Source organism: Salmo trutta, chromosome 15, assembly GCF_901001165.1.
Source record: "Salmo trutta chromosome 15, fSalTru1.1, whole genome shotgun sequence".
NCBI lineage: Eukaryota > Metazoa > Chordata > Actinopteri > Salmoniformes > Salmonidae > Salmo > Salmo trutta.
In genome coordinates, this window is record NC_042971.1 from 26,759,163 (window position 1) to 26,779,515 (window position 20,353).

The window sequence follows — 20,353 nt, forward strand, 5'->3', positions numbered from 1 at the left end:
TGTGCGAAGTTGCTGGATATTGGCGGGAACTGGAACGCGCTGTAGTGCACGTCAATCCAGAGCATCCCAAACATGCTCAAGGTGAGTATGTTGAGTGAGTATGCAGGCCATGGAAGAATTGGGACATTTTCGGCTTCCAGGAATTGTGAACAGATCTTTGCGACATGGGGAAGTGCGTTATCATGCAGAAACATGAGGTGATTGCGGCAGATGAATGGCACGACAATGGGCCTCAGAATCTCGTCATGGTATCTCTGTGCATTCCACTTCCCAACTCAACCGTCACAATGGGGCACTCTGTTCACAACGTTTACATCAGAAAACCGCTCACTCCCACACGACGCCGTGCATGCTGTCTGCCATCTGCCCGGTACAGTTGAAGCCGGGATTCTTCCATGAAGCGTGCCAGTGGCCATCCAACGTGCCAGTGGCCATCAAAGGTGAGCATTTTCCCACTGAAGTCAGATCAAGACCCTGGTGAGGACACAATGAGCACGTAGATGAACATCCCTGAGACAGTTCTTGACAGATTGTCCGCGTGGCTGGTCTCAGACGATCCCACATGTGAAGAAGCCAGATGTGGAGACCCTGGGCTGGTGTGGTTACACATGGTCTGCGGTTGTGAGGCTGGTTGGACGTACTGACAAATTCTCTAAAACAACGTTGGAGGCGGCTTAAGGTAGAGAAATGAACATTCAATTATGTGGCAACAGCTCTGGTGGTGCTGTTGCCAGATAACGTGCACAAAATTTGATTGAAATAAGCTTTTTGTGCATATAGAACATTTCTGGGATCTTTTATTTCAGGTCATGAAACATGGGACCAATACTTTACATGTTCCGTTTATATTTCTGTTCAGTATAATAACATCTGTAGCAAATTTGAGGAAAACGCTACTGAAGTTCTAGTACACGTGCTTCAAAAACTCTCGACCACGGGTACACGTCATTCTGGGTTGGCTACAAGGTCTTTTCCCCGACCTCCGTTCGTCAAATCTGATCACAACTCTAATCTGCTCCTCCTTTCCTATAGGCAGAAACTCAAACAGGAAGTACCCGTGCTAAGGTCAATTCAACACTGGTCTGATCAATCGGAATCCATGCTTCAAGATTTTTATTGATCAACCGGACCGAGATATGTTCCGGGTTGACTCTGAGAATAACATTGACAAGGTGACTGAGTTCATCAGGAAGTGTATAGGGGATGTTGTTCCCACTGACAATTAAAACCTACCCAAACCAAAAACCGTGGCTAGATGGCAGCATTCGCGCAAAACTGAAAGCCCGAACCACCGCATTTAACCATGGCAAGGTGACTGGGAATATGGTCGAATACAAACGGTGCAGTTATGCCCTCCGTAATGCAATCAAACAGCAAAACATTAGTACAGAGACAAAGTGGAGTCGCAATTCAACGGCTCAGACAGGTACAGTTGAAGTCGGAGATTTACATACACTTAGGTTGGAGTCATTAAAACTCATTTTTCAACCACTCCACAAACTTCTTGTTAACAAACTATAGTTTTGGCAAGTCAGTTAGGACATCTATTTTGTGGATGACAAGTAATTTTTCCAACAATTGTTTACAGACAGATTATTTCACTGTATCACAATTCCAGTGGGTCAGAAGTGTACATAGACTAAGTTGACTGTGTGTCACGCCCTGGCCATAGAGCGGGTTTTATTCTCTATTTTGGTTAGGCCAGGGTGTGACTAGGGTGGGCATTCTATGTCCTTTTTTCTATGTTTTGTATTTCTTTGGTTTGGCCGGGTATGGTTCTCAATCAGGGACAGCTGTATATCGTTGTCTCTGATTGGGAGCCATACTTAGGCAGCCTGTTTTCTTTTGGGTTTTGTGGGTGGTTACTTTCTGTTTAGTTCATGTTCCTGACAGAACTGTTTAGCTGTCGTTCGTTTTCTTGTTTTGTTGAAAGTGTTCTATTAAAAGTTAATGTTGAGCACTCACCACGCTGCGCCTTGGTCTACTCCTTTCGATGGCCGTTACACTGTGCCTTTAAACAGCTTGGAACATTTCAGAAAAGTATGGCATGGCTTTAGAAGCTTCTGATAGGCTAATTGACATAATTTGAGTCAATTGGAGGTGTACCTGTGGATGTATTTCAAGGCCGACCTTCAAACTCAGCGCATCTTTGCTTGACATCATGGGAAAATCAAAAGAAATCAACCAAGACCTCAGAAAAAAAAGGTTCATCCTTGGGAGCAATTTCCAAACACCTGAAGGTACCATGTTCATCTGTACAAACAATAGTATGCAAGTATAAACACCATGGGACCACGCAGACGTCATACCACTCAGGAAGGAGACGCGTTCTGTCTCCTAGAGATGAACGTACTTTGGTGGGAAAAGTGCAAATCAATCCCAAAACAACAGTAAAGGACCTTGTAAAGATGCTGGAGGAAACAGGTACAAAAGTATCTATATCCACAGGAAAACAAGTCCTATATCGACATAACCTGAAAGGCCACTCAGCAAGGAAGAAGCCACTGCTCCAAAATCGCCATAAAAAAGCCAGTCTACGGTTTGCAACTGCACATGGGGACAAACATCGTACTTTTTGGAGAAATGTCCTCTGGTCTGATGAAACAAAAATAGAACTGTTTGGCCATAATGACCATCATTATGTTTGCAGGAAAAAGGGGGAGGCTTGCAAGCCGAAGAATACCATCCCAACCGTGAAGAACGGGGGTGGCAGCATCATGTTGTGGGGTTGCTTTGCTGCAGGAGGGACTGGTGCACTTCACAAAATAGATGGCATGATGAGGGGAAATTACGCGGATATAATGAAGCAACATCTCAAGACATCAGTCATGAAGTTAAAGCTTGGTCGCAAATGGGTCTTCCAAATGGACAATGACCCCAAGTATACTTCCAAAGTTGTGGCAAAATGGCTTAAGGACAACAAAGTCAAGGTATTGGAGTGGCCATCACAAAGCCCTGACCTCAATCCTAAAGAAAATATGTGGGCAGAACTGAAAAAGCATGTGCGAGCAAGGAGGCCTACAAACCTGACTCAGTTACACCAGCTCTGTAGGAGGAATGGGCCAAAACTCACCCAACTTATTGTGGGAAGCTTGTGGAAGGCAACCTGAAACGTTTGACCCAAGTTAAACAATTTAAAGGCAATGCTACTAAATACTAATTGAGTGTATGTAAACTTCTAACGCACTGGGAATGTGATGAAAGAAATAAAAGCTGAAATAAATCATTCTCTCTTCTGTTATTCTGACATTTCACATTCTTAAAATAAAGTGGTGATACTAACAGACCTAAGACAGGGAATTTTTAGTAGGATTAAATTTCAGGAATTGTGAAAAACTGAATTTAAATGAATTTGGGTAAGGTGTATGTAAACTTCCGACTTCAGCTGTATGTGGCGGGGACTCCAGACAATCAAAGGGAAAACCACCCACGTCGCGGACACTGACATCTTGCTCACGGACAAGCAAAACACCTTCACCTGCTTTGAGGATAACACAGTGCCATCGACCGGGCCTACTCCCGAGGACTGTGGGTTCTCGTTCTCCGTGGCTGACGTGTGTAAGACATTTAAGCGTATTAACCCTCGCCAGGCTGCTGGCCCAGAAGGCATCCCTAGCCGTGTTCTCAGAGCATGTGCAGACCAGCTGGTTGGAGTGTTTACGGACATATTCAATCTCTCCCTATGCCAGTCTGCTGTCCCCACTTGATTCAAGATGTCCCCCATTGTTCCTGTACCCAAGCAAAGGTAGCTGAACTAAATGACTATCGCTCTGTAGCACTCAATTCTGTCATCATGGAGTGCTTTGAGAGGCTGGTTCAGGATCATATCACCTCCACCTTACACCCTAGACCCACTCTAATTTGCATAACGCCCCAATAGATCCACAGACAATGCAATCGCCATCGCACTGCACACTGCCCTATCCCATCTGGACAAGAGGAATACCTATGTAAGAATGCTGTTCATTGACTACAGCTCAGCCTTCAACATCATAGAACCCTCCAAGCTCATTAAGTTCGGGGTCCTGGGTCTGAACCCCGCCCTGTGCAACTGGATCATGGACTTCCTGACGGGCCGCCCCCAGGTGGTGAAGGTAGGAAACAACACCTCCATAATACTGATCCTCCTCCTGTTCACCCATGACTGCATGGCCACGCACGCCTCCAACTCAATCATCAAGTTTGTAGACGACACAGCAGTAGTGGGCCTGATTACCAACAATGACGAGGTAGCCTACAGGGAGGAGGTGAGGGCCCTGGCGGAGTGATGCCAGGAAAATAACCTCTACCTCAACGTTAACAAAACAAAGGACCTAATCGTACACCCCCATCCACATCATCGGGACCACAGTGGAGAAGGTCAAAAGCTTCAAGTTCCTTGGCGTACACATCACTGACAATTTGAAATGGTCCACCCACACAGACAGTGTGGTGAAGATGGGGCAACAGTGCCTTTTCAACCTCAGGAGGCTGAAGAAATTTGGCTTGGCCCCTAAGACCCTAACAAACTTTTATTGATGCACAACTGAGAGCATCTTGTCTGGCTGTATCACTGCCTGGTACAGAAACTGCACCGCCTGCAACTGCATGGCTCTCTAGAGAGTGGTGTGCTCTGCCCAACGCATCACCGGGGGCACACTGCCTGCCCTCCAGGACACCTACAGCACCCGACGTCACAGGAAGGCCAAAAAGATCATCAATGACATCCATCCAAGCCACGGCCTGTTCACCCTGCTATCATCCAGAAGGCAAGGTTAGTACAGGTGCATCAAAGTGGGGACCGAGAGACTGAAAAACAGCTTCTATCTCAAGGCCATCAGACTGCCATCACTAGCTGGCTACCACACGGTTACTCAACCGTGCAACTTAGAGTCACTTTAAAAATGGAACACCGGTCACCTTAATAATGTTTACATACTGTTTTTTTCATTTCATATGTATATACTGTATTCTACTGTATTCTAGTCAATGTCACACCGACAATGCTCGTCCTAATATTTATATTTCTTAATTCCATTCTTTTACTTAAAGATTTGTGTGTATTGTTGCGAACTGTTAGATACTACAGCACTGTTAGAGTTAGGAACACAAGCATTTTACTACACTCACAATAACATCTGCTAAATATGTGACCAATAAAAATTTGTGGTGGACCATTCTTGATACACACAGGAAACTGTTGAGTGGAAAAACCCAGCAGCGTTGCAGATCTTGACACAAACCGGTGTGCCTGGCACCTACTACCATACCCCATTCAAAGGCACTTAAATATTTTGTCTTACTAATTCACCCTCTGAATGGCACACATACGCAATCCATGTTTCAATTGTCTCAAAGCTTAAAAAAATCCTCCCCTTCATCTACACTGATTGAAGTGTATTTAACAAGGGACATCAATAAGGGATCATAGCTTTCACCTGGTCAGTCTATGCCATGGAAAGAGCATGTGTTCTTAATGTTTTGTACACTCAGTGTAACAGGCCTATCTATTTCCAAGGTGTGTGTGTGTATGCTTGTCTCTGTGTGTGTGTGGGTGAATGTATGCATGTCTGTGTGTATGTGTGGTACTCACGTCGGACGTCTCTGAAATAGATTGTCTGTCTGTTGGGGTTGAGGAGCTGGATGACCGAGTCGTCGTTGTTCTTCACCCGGCAGCTGATGACGGCCACCTCTCCCTCCACCACCGCCACATTGTCCGTCACCAGGTTCTGACTCTGGACTGCAGGGCACAGACAGAGACAAACACTCATCATTACAACTGGCAGGCTGTGTGCAGTATAGTTTTTCAAACCAACGAAGCCAAGCCAAGCCAAGCCAAGAAAAACCAAGCTGTACTTAACCTGGTTAGACATCCACCATAGTTGCTGGAACTGTGCTAAAAAGGTGTGAAAATATTATATCTGAGTGAGCACAATTTGGTTTGTATGGATTGAATTCAAGTATTACTACCTTTTGATATTATTCCCCTACTTGTTGGAGATCAACAACAACATGTTATGTATACCCACTTAAATCAAAATAAGCCCTAAAGTTCTCTCTAATACTCCAAAGCAACCGCAAAGAAGAGTGGGGAGAAACCCCAGCAGAGTTAGGTGACAAATGATGTACTTGCTTCTTCAAGTCAGCGTGTATTAGGGATTAACACGGGTAACCAGGATTCCGGGACTGTCCAGGGACCACTCTTCACATTTCCCGAAAAAATTAAATGACAAGACCTGGGAAATGACAACATTTTACCCCAATGTCGCACTAATGCAATTCCACAACATGTGCAGGACATTATTCAAACAGGTTGTCGCATGAGCTTCGCGTATTTACTTCACACAAAGTTGCCATAAATTCAAAGCACACGCATAATTGACACTGACGGACTGCAGATAAGACCCGAATACAGTTTAGAGTTCTCATCATCTCCCAAGTGGCGCAGCGGTCTAAGGCACTGCAACGCAGTGCTAGAAGCGTCACTACAGACGCAGGTTCAGCACAGCTGGCTGCGACCGGGAGACCCATGAGGCGGCGCACAATTGACCCAGCGTCGTCCAGGTTAGGGGAGGGTTTGGCCGGACGGGAAGTCCTTGTCCCTTTGTGCTATAGCGACTCCTGTGGCGGGCCGGGAGCATGCAAGCTGACATGGTCACTGTGCGGGCCGTGGGGGGGGGGGCAGGACAGGACCGGGTTTGGCAAACCCTGACTTATATGATAATTTCAGGCACCATTTTGATTTGGACAGCATCATCACAATGCTTTGAGACAAGCGTGGGGGACTCCTCTAGATAAATCAATCAATGTCAGATCTTTGTTTTCACTGAATCTCCATTTAAATATTTGGTAAAAATTTGGCTGGGGAAATGTTAGATAAGTTGAGGTGAGTGCTAATGATCATCTTTATTCTAGTTTGCTCATGTACATTGCCTTCGAAAGGATTCAGACCATTTTACTTTTTCCACATTTTGTTACGTTACAGGCTTATTCTAAAATGGATAAAAAAAATGCTCAGCAATCTACATACAATACCCCATAATGACAAAGCGAAAACACTTTTTTGCAAAATTGTGCAAATTTATACAAAATAAAAAAACAAAAATACCTTATTAAAAATACCGTATTCAAACCCTTTGCTATGAGACTCGAAATTGAGCTCAGGTGCAATCCTGTTTCAATTGATCATCCTTGAGAAGTTTCTACAACTTGATTGTAGTCCACCTGTGGTAAATTCAATTGATTGGAAATTATTTGGAAAGGCACACACCTGTCTATATAAAGTTCCACAGTTGACAGTCCATGTCAGAGCCAAAACCAAGTCATGAGGTCGAACCAAATTGTTCGCAGAGCACCGAGACAGGATTGTGTTGTGTTGAGGTACAGATCTGTTGTAGGGCACCAACAAATGTCTGCAGCATTGAAAGTCCCCAACAAATGTTTGCAGCATTGAAGGTTCCCAAGAAAACTGTGGCTTCCAGCTTTCATAAATGGAAGAAGTTTGGAACCATCAAGACTCTTCCTAATGCTGGCCACCGGGCCAAACTGAGCAATCGGGGGAGAAGGGCATTGGTCAGGGAGGTGACCAAGAACCCGATGGTCAGTCTGACAGAGCTCTAGAGTTCCTCTTTGGAGATGGGAGAACCTTCCAGAAGGACAACCATCTCTACAGCACCCCACCAATCAGGCCTTTATGGTAGAGTGGCCACACCTCAGTAAAAGGCACATCACAGCCCGCTTGGAATTTGCCAAACTGCAACAAAAGACTTTCAGAAAAGAGATTCTCTGGTCTGATGAAACCAAGATGGAACTCTTTGGCCTAAATGCCAAGCGTCACTTCTAGAGGAAACCTGGCACCATCCCTATGCTGAAGCATGGTGGTGGCAGCATCATGCTGAGGGGATGTCTTTCAGGGGCTTGGAGACTAGTCAGGATCGAGGGAAAGATGAACGGAGCAAAGTACTGAGATCCTTGATGAAACCTGCTCCAGAGCTCTCAGGACCTCAGACTGGGCGACGGGTTCACCTTCCAACAGGACAACAACCCTAAGCACACAGCCAAGACAATGAAGGAGTGGCTTTGGGACAAGTCTCTGAATGTCCTTGAGTGGCCCAGCCAGAGCCCGGACTTGAACCCGATCAAATATCTCTGGAGAAACCTGAAAATAGCTGTGCAGCGACGCTCCCCATCCAACCTGACAGACTTTGAGAGGGTCTGCAGAGAAGAATGGGAGAAACTCCCCAAATACATGTGTGTCAAGCTTATAGCGTCATATCCAAGAAGACTCAAGGCTGTAATCACTGCCAAAGGTGCTATAACAAAGTACTGAGTAAAGGGTCTGAATACTTATGTAAATGTAATATTTCAGTTTATGTTTTTAATAAAGTAGCAAACATTTCTAAAATCCTGTTTTTGCTTTGTCATTATGGGGTATTGTGCGTAGATTAATGAGGGGGAAAAAACTATTTTATTAATTTCAGTAAGGCTGTAACAAAATGTGGAAAAAGTCAAGGGGTCTGAATACTTTTCCGTGCGCACTGTACAGTATTAGCTGATCCAATTTTTTATGATCAGAAACATTTAGCATACACTTGATTTAGACTACAATTTTGCATTATTGATCTATTGACTCACATAGCAGCCTTAAATAAGCTATTTTCCTATCATCAGTCCCACTGAAACCCAACATCCTGACTCACATGAAAATTCCTCATTTTATTCTGTAATCCATAGGTAGCATTATCAAAGCACCTCTCACGTATGCATGTCAAAATACAGCTATAACATTTACCCCGCTTTTCTGCACTGTTTCATGTTGCTGCCATTGAGAGCTTCGGTATTGAATTTGTGATCAACAAACGGTATGAGGGTAGATATGGGATTTTTGTAATGTTTTTAACAGAGTTGGTCCCCGTTAAGACACCTTGCTATTTAAACAATTTCCTCTCTTTATCGCCGTTATTCATGAGCTGATCTGCTATCTGCATAATCATCAACTACATTTTGCCAAATAGGAGATATTCATTGGAAGTTATCTAGCTAGCTTAGCAACTTTGGTCATTTTACTTTTGTTTGACTGCCGTTACAAAGTTTTTCTGATTCGACAACGCTATGGCCTGCACTCTGTGCGTCCTGAGCACGCTCTGTATCGAGATGGCCTACTGCTGAAATGCACTGAATTAATTGAGGAACATGATAATGCTCTGAATTTATCAACGGCCTGTTTCACAATAATGTAATTGGCGATGAAAGTTACGCTATCACTACTAAATATAAGTTTCACTTGCTGTGAAATCTTTACATACCGGTGCAGCCAATACGGCAATGTGGCAATCTTATTTTGGGAGAACCCCGAGAGACCATATCTTGGATTTAAAAGGGCACTTCCAATTTTTGCAGTATTTCCTGGGTATCTGGGGATAAATATGAATTATTCCTGTATTGAAACTTGGTCGTTTCAGGACTCCCTAGTGTGTGTATGTGTTTTATGAGCAACCTGGTAAAGGTTGCAACTGATGGCTGACCTCGTGTGTGTGTGTGTGTGTGATCCCAGTCCGTATCACAAGCCAATAGAAGACTTCATAAATCAACCGTGGACATGCACCTGAAAATCTCCCCATAAATCTACTTCGAAACCATAAACACGCACATGTACACACTTTAAATGGTTTTGAGCTACTTTATTAAAGTCAAGAGAGCGAGAGAGAGTGTCTTTGATTTTCATCATCTCCAAGATTCATCTCTTGCCTCCTGGATGCATATCTAAAAAAAAAACATTCAATATTTATTGTTCCCTCCCCTGGGAGCTAATAAGGGGAACCTGAATGGACCTGCAACACATCAAATGCTAATTTGCATGTCTTGTTGTCAGGGGAAGAAAGCAATCGCCAGGATAGACAAACAGGATTTAAATCAGCCTGTCAAACAACACCCCAAACAGCCCTGAAAATGAACCTCGCCAGAAAAAGGCACGCTCCCCACTCGTAAGAAGCAAATTCAGCCTACTTTTCAATAAGGACCGTCATTATTGGATATATGCCTATATGCTATGGGAACATGCTAGGGTAATATGATATGCTAATATCCTACACTAACACTGTTTCTTCGGATAAAGGTTATCCTGCAGAAGGTTAAGCATGGAAGGTAACTAGTGCAGCGGATGTCGCCGTGGCAATGCTGCTAAATTTAGTCTCCTACTACAGTGGGCTAGGAGTTCAAACCATGGGAGGTGTTCGTTCGGTTATTTGTTCTTCCTCTGGTGAACAAACACTTGAACACGAGTCGTGAGGGGAATAATTACGAGGGAACATGCTCATTAATGACAACATCAAACGTACACAGACGTCACCCAGAAAATGTCAACGTTATCGAGTCACTACCAACAGCTACAGTAGCCTAATCTGGATTGCAAATGTACTTTTAAATCATCACTGTAAATCTAATAAATCACTGTGTTTATATCATGAAAATAACTCCAAATATACACAAGTATTTGGAAACCACTTCAAATTCATGGATTCAGCTATTTCAGCCACATCCTTTAAACATTTTTTTATTTAACTAGGCAAGTCAGTTAAGAACAAATTCTTATTTACAATGACGGCCTACCCCGGCCAAATCCGGACGATGTGCCAATTGTGCGCTGCCCTATGGGACTCCCAATCACAGCCGGATGTGATACAGCCTGGAATTGAAACAGGGACTGCAGTGATGACTCTAGCACTGAGATGCAGTGCCTTAGACCGCTGCGCCACTCGGGAGCCCGTTGCTGACAGGTGCATAAATTAGAGCACGCAGCCATGTGACAAACATTAGCAGTAGAATGGCCGTACTGAAGAGCACAGTGACTTTCAACGTGGCACCGTCAAAGGATGCCACCTTTCCAACAAGTAACATTTCTGCCCTGCTAGAGCTGCCCCGGTCAACTGTAAGTGCTGCTATTGTGCCGCCGAGTGCTGAAGTGGGTAGCGTGTAAACATTTTATTTCTTCGGTTGCAACACTCACTAACGAGTTCCAAACTGCCTCTGGAAGCAACGTCAGCACAAGAACTGTTTGTCGGGAACTCCATGAAATGGGTTTCATTGGCCGAGCAGCCGCACACAAGCCTAAGATCACCATACGAAATGCCAAGCGTCGGCTGGAGTAGTGTAAAGCTGCCGCCATTGGACTTGGGAGCAGTGGAAACGCGTTCTCCGGAGTGATGAATCACGCTTCGCTATCTGGCAGTCCGACAGACGAATCTGGGTTTGGCAGATGCCAGGAGAACGCTACCTTCCCCAATGCATTGTGTCAACTGTAAAGTTTGGTGGAGGAGGAAAAATGGTCTGGGGCTGTTTTTAATGGGTTGGGCTAGGCCCCTTAGTTCCAGTGAAGGGAAATATTAATGCCATAGCATACAATGATATTCTAGATGATTCTGTGCTACCAACTTTGTGGCGACAGTTTGGAGAAGGCCCTTTCCTGTTTCAGCATGACAATGCCCCTGTGCACGAAGCGAAGTCCATACAGAAATGGTTTGTTGAGATCGGTGTGGAAGAACTTGACTGGCCTGTACAGAGCCCTGACCTCAACCCCATCAAACACCTTTGTGATGAATTGGAACGCCGACTGCGAGCCAGGCCTAATGGCCCATTATCTGTGTCCGACCTCACTAATGGTCTTGTGTCTGAATGAAAGCAAGTCCCCGCAGCAATGTTTCCACATCTAGTGGAAAGCATTCCTAGTGGAAAGCCTTCCTGTTAAAGCAACAAAGGGGGACCAACCTCATTTTAATGCCCAAGATTTTGGAATGAGATGTTTGAGTAGCAGGTGTCCAAATACTTTTGATCATGTCATTTATTTCCCTGAGCCTCCTTTTGCCATTGTGTGGGCGTGTTGATATACATTTTTATATACACAGCACTGATTGGTGGATAGGACCGTCTACATTCTAGAGCCCTCAAACTCAACTCTGGACCTCGAAGCCAGTTTCACCGCATTTTTTTATGGTTCCCCTCTAATCAGGGATCGTTTTAGACCTGTGACACCAGGTGTGTGCAATTACGAATGAGTTAGAACAGAAAACCAGCAGGCTCCGGACCTCGTAGGGTAAGAGTTGAATACCCCTGCTCTAAAGCCCGTAGAATAAGTAATGTAATAGGATCTCTGTGAGCCTACCCTGCTTACCCCCTTCAAATTTGGAGGATACATATGCAAATAAAAGATGACTGGTTATTGGTCAGAATAATATCAGCTTGTGATGTCATGATCTGGGCCAAAAACTCCCACCTGAACAGACTAAAATTCCAGGCCTTTTTTTTTTAACAGCTCTTACACAAAAAGGGCATTATCATAATTTGGTAATTAGACCAAATTAAATGAGTAGGTAAAATGATGAGAATATGTTTTAGCAGGTGTTTACCAAAAGAAGAGATGGCACCGCATGAGCAACACAAATAGTGAATGTGTCACGTCAGAAACCGCATCCAAAAACTTCAACTCAGAAAACCATGACAGAGTAGGACCATATCACATGGCTTCAGTGCCCAGATGATCAGATCAATCATTCTCAATACCACTAGTCTAGATCTGTACCTTGGCAAATCCTCTAACTATCCTTGTGTGCATCTACTGCCATACATGTTTGGAACAACAACAAAGGAATGCAGCAGAGAGAGTTGGATAAATCACGGTAGCCTCGCCTACAGATGGGACTGAGCTACAGCTCAACATACATACATGTATAGATATACATGTGTTTGAGCAAGGAGGAGCCACCTTGGCAAATTCAATGGGAGAGATGTGTTTGCATATTGGATGAGTCTTCAGCAAAAATCTAGCTATACTCAACAAGAGTTGGGGGAAAAGTCTCTCAACTCACCCTGCATGCACCTGACCAGAAATCAGAGGATAAACAAAAGCAAAGATATGGTCTAACAGTACCAGAATGGGCACAGGGACATGTGTATATTAGTTAGAGGATGGCTATTGTATCTATGCTTCAATGAATTGATTCCTTACTGACAGGAATCTAATTATTTATTTGCAAATGGAATCTTGTAAACACAGAACCAAACTAGCATGTGCAATATAACATTAGTTTCCCCCTTTAAAGGCTCTCTAAGCTTTGCTGTGCATTTGCTTTCTGTGCATGTGTCAACAATCAACAAGGCTTGCCGTCATGCAAGAAAGGATTCATATCGGTTCTATTTGCATAACTTGTTCAAACAGATCTGTGACATTATCTTTGTATGTAATTAGTGACGTTCAAAAGCGCTAGCACAGAGCATTGATCATTCTGGCCTAGATTCAACTTGTCAGATGAGGATGCTCTGTACGTTCAGCAGCACTAGCCTACACTGTGTGTGTGTGTGTGTGTGTGTGTGTGTGTGTGTGTGTGTGTGTGTGTGTGTGTGTGTGAGAAAGAAGAGACCCGGTTATGTCTTTGCTAGTGTGTGGTACATTTCCACGCTCGCCCTGACATGAGGGAGCACCAGTGGTTGGGAGAAGCCCACATGCGGTGCAAGTCACAGACAGCTGGCTGAAGGCTGCAGCACACCGCTGGATTGGAAAGGTCATTGGGCCCTCGTCATTGGTCCTGTTCTCTCTGTAGAGGAGAGCGTAGAGGGTCCGGCAGCTAGGGCCGGTACTAGCCCCCCCAGTACACCCTCTGCAAGTTCGATGAGAGAAAATAGCACCGGTGTCAAATTAGCATTGACCATGGGAGTTGCTTACAGAAGGGGCTCTTGAGCTGGCTAGCTAGCACACAGCAGGCTATTGAACAGACGCAGTGAGGCGCTCTTACTGTGCCACGCCCTTTGTTGAACTGTACTCTGCTAATGCTAACTGCCAAAAAGTAGGTAATGTTGCTAGAACGTTATTGGAATGTTAATGGAGTGCTTGTAGAGCTTTTTACCCTGTTAATATGCACAAGGCTGGTGTCCTACCTTGAGATGAACACTGAACTAACATAATTGATTGGGTGAAAAGCAAGTTTGCCACTGTATTGGTTACATCTAACCAGTTCTGTCATATTAGTGTTGAACGGTCTATTTTCCCAGCATTTAACTAGGCCTGTAGCTTGTTCTTACGCTTAGCTTATGTGGCATACCACAGCTAAGGGGACATTTTAGAACAAACAAACAATGCTGTATTTTGACATGGTGAATTTGAGAGGTCAACTAGTCATTTCTCACTGAGAGTGTGTTTGACAGTCAATGTGTATCTAAGCACCCTAGATGATTCGATTCTCATCCGATGGCATTCTGTGTATGTGTCTGTGTCTCTCTCTCTGTCTGTGTGTGTGTGTGTGCATGCGTGCCTGCATGTGTTTGTGTGTCTGTGTGAGTTTTGTTGCTGTCCCCGCAAAAACAAGAGGCTCTTTTTTTTCTCTCCCTGCGATTTTTCACAATCCAATTCTGCTGTGGACCAGATGAGTGGCAGTGGCCATTGACCCCTCCATCTGTGAGTGGGAGACCCTGTTCAACAGAAATGCACAGTGATGCAGCCCTGCCAAAATCCCTAACCAACCAGTCACCGTCTCATATTCACACATACTGCTTTGATGCAAAGAACCCTAGCCTGGTCCCAATCTGTTTGTGTCGTCTTGCAAACTCCTATGTTCAATGTCATGCTAAATCATAGTTGGCTCTACAGCACAGCACACACATATCTGGGACCAGGCTAAAATAACCCTGCTTCTACTCAATAAAAGCAAATGTACTAAGCCTGATTTACACCGTTTAGAAATGTCCTGCTTTTAAGATGAAACATATCTCATTCAATGGAGTAAAGAGGACATTATAGAGATATTTTATTGCACAGTAGTAAAATCAAAAGGTTTGTTAGTGATGATGCTGATTCATTCAACGACGTCAAGTGGCTTAATTTTCCTCAGAAACGTTAATGGTTTCTTAAATACTGAGGATGTTTTAGTATTTGAGATAGCTCGCTCATTCAAAGGGAATGGCTAAGAATGATTCCACATCATCTTCACTGTTAACATGAACTGATGTCACCCAGAATCATGAAGCATATTCCAAAAGGGCCTAGCGCTTAAGTTGTGATTACTCGCCCCGGAGAAGAGTTTGAAGAAGCTTTTGTAGTGGCTAATTAGCAACGACGGCATGGCGTTTTTACATGCAGATTATGAGACATTGTTGATAAACTGACCTCCTACGCCTCCATGCTTTGGAGGAGAAAACACCCGGGAAAATCCCTCAAAGGCTATTCTGTAATGGTCTTCCCTCTCTCCCTCCTTCCCTCATCACCATCCTCCTCTCCACTCAGAGAGGAGATAGTGGGGAGACACTTGCAGTGCATTCCAATAAAAAGAGGGAGAAGAGAAGTAAACAAGGAGGGGGAAGCCTGGCCTGTGTGGTGCTAATGACCAGGAAAATAGAGTTCATGTGGGAGCTGTCCGTGGATGGATGGATGGATGGAGAGAAGTGGTGCAGAAAAGCATCTGAATCAGGGGAGGGATGGGAGGATGTGTGTGTGTCTGTGGGTGTGTGTGGGGGAGGGATGGGAGGATGTGTGTGTGTCTGTGGGTGTGTGTGGGGGAGGGATGGGAGGATGTGTGTGTGTCTGTGGGTGTGTGGGAGAGGGAGGGGAGGGTGTGTGTGTGTCTGTGGGTGTGTGTGGGGGAGGGATGGGAGGATGTGTGTGTGTCTGTGGGTGTGTGTGGGGGAGGGATGGGAGGATGTGTGTGTGTCTGTGGTTGTGTGTGGGGGAAGGATGGGAGGATGTGTGTGTGTCTGTGGGTGTGTGTGGGGGAGGGATGGGAGGATGTGTGTGTGTCTGTGGGTGTGTGTGGGGGAGGGATGGGAGGATGTGTGTGTGTATGTCTGTGGGTGTGTGGGGGGAAGGATGGGAGGATGTGTGTGTCTGTGGGCGTGTGTGGGGGAGGGATGGGAGGATGTGTGTGTGTGTGTGTGTTTGTGGGCGTGTGGGAGAGGGAGGGGAGGGTGTGTGTGTGTCTGTGGGTGTGTGTGTGTCTGTGGGTGTGTGTGGGGGAGGGAGGGGAGGATGTGTGTGTCTGTGGGTGTGTGTGGGGGAGGGAGGGAGGGGAGGATGTGTGTGTCTGTGGGTGTGTGTGGGGGAGGGATGGGAGGATATGTGTGTGTCTGTGGGTGTGTGTGGGGGAGGGATGGGAGGATGTGTGTGTGTCTGTGGGTGTGTGTGGGGGAGGGATGGGAGGATGTGTGTGTGTCTGTGGGTGTGTGTGGGGGAGGGATGGGAGGATGTGTGTGTGTCTGTGGGTGTGTGTGGGGGAGGGATGGGAGGATGTGTGTGTGTCTGTGGGTGTGTGTGGGGGAGGGATGGGAGGATGTGTGTGTGTCTGTGGGTGTGTGGGGGGAGGGAGGGATGGGAGGATGTGTGTGTGTCTGTGGGCGTGTGGGAGAGGGAGGGGAGGGTGTGTGTGTGTCTGTGGGTGTGTGTGGGGGAGGGATGGGAGGATGTGTAGGAGGGGAGGGTGTCAGAGAGGCAGTGGTGGCCTGGGCGCGCTACCAGAGGGCCCGCCATTATGCTCTCTCATTTGGAAATCTCTTTCAGGAAGGAGAGAGAGAGAGGGAGGGAGGCAGGGAGAGAGAGGAGAGAGAAGTACGGATGGAGGGGCCTCCTCTCCTCCACCCCCAGCCAGATAAACAAAAGCAGGCTGAGACCCTGCAGAAGGGCTGAAGGAGGAGAGAGAGAGGTGGTGAGAGAGAACAAGAGGGAGATACAGAGAGAGAAAGAGAGAGGTGGGGAGGTAGAGGGCACTGCAGCAGAACACAGGCTATCAGCATCCCTCTTCCCCCCTCCTCCCCCCCTCCCCACTCACTGTTTCTCCTCTTGGTTAGTGGTGTGTGTGTGTGTGAGAGGGAGTGCGTGTGTATGTGTATGTGCTACGTGACTCTAGCACCTGGCTGTCTCTCCACAGCCATCTTGTACACGAACACAAAACAGTCACAAACCTGCAGCTCACTACTATCTAGTCTGGTATGTCTGTTCTCTACTGGTGTCTCCATGCCCTTGTGAGGCTTACTTACAATCCACTTTTATTTGAATTGCTTCATGAAAATCATCATCATCAAACAGTGTGCTCTACAACACCTGCAAACCAATCAATTGAGAGGAAAATATAGTGGTTGCATTGGTGTTTTCAACAGGCTTTGGAGGAGATCTAGAATAAAGGAAGGCAAAGGGCACACAAGTAAACATTGACTAGAACCATTCAACGACAAAGCACGTGTGCAATTTTGCAGGCATAGCTCTGTGTCGTAGTGTGTGCGTTTCTAGTTTTATTAGTGGTATGTACAGGATAAGCATTGGATTAGAGGTCGACCGATTAATTGTAATGGCCGATTAATTAGGGCCGATTTCAAGTTTTCATAACAATCGGTAATCAGTATTTTTGGCCACCGATTTGCAGATTAAAAAAAAAAGTACACCTTTATTTAACTAGGCAATGACTGCCTAGGAACGGGGCTTAACTGCCTTGTTCAGGGGGGATTTGGGGATTCGTTTTTGCAACCTTCTGGTTACTAGTCCAACGCTCTAACCACCTGCCTTACATTGCACTCCCCGAGGAGCCTGCATGGCAGGCTGACTACCTGTTACGCGAGGGCAGCAAGAAGCCAAGGTAAATTGCTAGCTAGCATTAAACTTATCTTATAAAAAACTATCAATCTTAACATAATCACTAGGTAACTACACATGGTTGATGATATTACTAGTTTATCTAACGTGTCCTGCGTTGCATATAATCGATGCGGTGCCTGTTAATTTCTCATCGAATCACAGCCTACTTCGACAAACGGGTGTTGATTTAACAAGCGCATTTGCGAAAAAAGCACTGTCGTTGCACCAATGTACCTAACCATAAACATCAATGCCTTTCTTTAAAATCAATACACAAGTATATGTTTTTAAACCTGCATATTTAGTTACTATTGCCTGCTAGCATGAAATTGTATCACTGCTCTTGTGTTCATTGCCTGGCTCGTTGCAAACTAATTTGCCAGAATGTTACGTAATTATGACATAACATTGAAGGTTGTGCAATGTAACAGGAATATGTAGACTTAGGGATGCCACCCGTTAGATAAAATACGGACCGGTTCCATATTTCACTGAAAGAAAAAAACGTTTTGTTTTCGAGATGATAGTTTTCGGATTCGACCATATTAATGACCTAAGGCTCGTATTTCTGTGTGTTATTATGTTATAATTAAGTCTATGATTTGATAGAGCAGTCTGACTGAGCGGTGGTAGGCACCAGCAGGCTCGTAAGCATTCATTCAAACAGCACTTTCGTGCGTTTTGCCAGCAGCTTTCGCAATGCATTGCGCTGTTTATGACTTCAAGCCTGTCAACTCCCAAGATTAGGCTGGTGTAACCGATGTGAAATGGCTAGCTAGATTGTGGGTGCGCGCTAATAGCGTTTCAAACGTCACTCGCTCTGAGACTTGGGAGTGGTTGTTCCCCTTGCTCTGCATGGGTAACGCTGCTTCGAGGGTGGCTGTTGTCGATGTGTTCCTGGTTCGAGCCCAGGTAGGAGCAAGGAGAGGGACGGAAGCTATACTGTTACACTGGCAATACTAAAGTGCCTATAAGAACATCCAATAGTCAAAGGTATATGAAATACAAATCGTATAGAGAGAAATAGTCCTGTAATTCCTATAATAACTACAACCTAAAACTTCTTACCTGGGAATATTGAAGACTCATGTTAAAAGGAACCACCAGCTTTCATATGTTCCCATGTTCTGAGCAAGGCACTTAAACGTTAGCTTTCTTACATGACACATATTGCACTTTTACTTTCTTCTCCAACACTTTGTTTTTGCATTATTTAAACCAAATTGAACATGTTTCATTATTTATTTGAGGCTAAATGGATTTTATTGATGTATTATATTAAGTTAAAATTAGTGTTCATTCAGTATGGTTGTAATTGTCATTACTACAAATAAATGTAAAAAACGGCCGATTAATCGGTATCGGTCTTTTTTGGTCATCCAATAATCCCTATCGGTATTGAAAAATCATAATCGGTCGACCTCTACATGGTATACACCGTCTAACGAAATTGCTTACTCTCTGGTTCCTTCTCGACAATGCAATAACAATAACACATAATAAAGATGAGAACGCGAACATATAGTAAATAGCTTAGTGGAATAGAATAAACATTTTTGCATCAGTATAATACAGGAAGGCACAATTTATAGTCCAATATTTACACATCAGCGAAAGGTGGAATTTGAGGGAAAGTGTTTAAATTGTGCAGTACTAGCAGGCTTGTGTGTGTGTGTGTGTGTGTGTGTGTGTGTGTGTGTGCGCACGTGCAGAGCGTGAGAGAGAGAGAGAGAGAAAGAGAGAGCGAAAGAGTGTGTGATTTGTGAGAGAGAAGAGAGTGTATGTGATCTCAAGGACCCATCTGAACACAGATATGAATCCCTGTACTGTGGCCTGCAGATTAACTGCCATGCGGAAGCCCCTGTCCTCTGCTCCTCTCACATCTCCCTCTATTGATTGCCCCGAAAGAACCCCCTCTCTCACACACACATAAACACACTTGCATGCACACACACATACACACTAATGTCATCAGTGCGTTGGGAGAGAGGGGGGGGGCAAGGAGTCCTTGTGGCACAGGCTTGTCCTTGAGGTCAGAGCGAGGAGGCAGACACTGTTCAACAAGACATATTTAGGAGGTCCTGTTTTAAAAGCTCCAGCTAAGTGCAGCCAATTTCATGTATTTCATGTATTCCGGGACTTGGGACACCTGATTCAACTGAGAGGTTGAATGAAACGTTTAGTAAACCTGGTTATAGTACATTGAATCATTGGTTGGTCTTTTCTGTTGGATTGGGTCATTTTCATAGGACTTTATTGACCTTACCTAACCTAAATTTAATTCCAGTCAGTTATACTAAAACGGGATCAGTCTAGACAATTGATCTAGACTGAAACACAAAGGTCTCAGGCTGAAACATTCATGTATAACAGAGGTGGTGGATTTACCGGGCGCAGTGTTGCATTACTAAGTATTTCTTCTAATCAAGTGTCTGGAGAATGTATCTACTCCTCTGTGCCTGCGAAACATCATTAGGACAGACTCTGTTTATCGTCCGTTCAGGAAAGGAAATAGAATTCAAATCACAAATTGGGAAAATGCCCATAATGTCAGCTGAATAATTTTATTTCAATTCCCGACTTCAAAGGGACTGGAATTGATCCTGATCTTACGCTATGCTAGGTCTAAACTCCTTCCTGTTGGCTCAGTTGGTAGAGCGCGACGCCAGGGTTGTGGGGTGATTCCCACGTGGGGAATCTCCCCACGTGGGAATAAAAAAAAATTAAAATAAAAGTATCTGCTAAATTACTAAAATGTCAACAGCTCTCCCC

The 20,353-nt window shown here is 44.8% G+C and overlaps 1 protein-coding gene across 5 annotated transcripts in view; it reads right to left on the reverse strand.

Annotated features, from left to right (window-relative positions):
- cadm1a (cell adhesion molecule 1a) overlaps window positions 1-20,353 on the reverse strand; it is a 413,170-nt gene that overhangs the window by 78,873 nt on the left and 313,944 nt on the right. For all 5 annotated transcript variants that reach the window (XM_029690810.1, XM_029690813.1, XM_029690812.1 and 2 more), the window contains one exon: window positions 5,573-5,719. In XM_029690810.1, coding sequence (XP_029546670.1) covers window positions 5,573-5,719 — 147 coding nt within the window. The remainder of the gene's footprint in view (window positions 1-5,572; window positions 5,720-20,353) is intronic.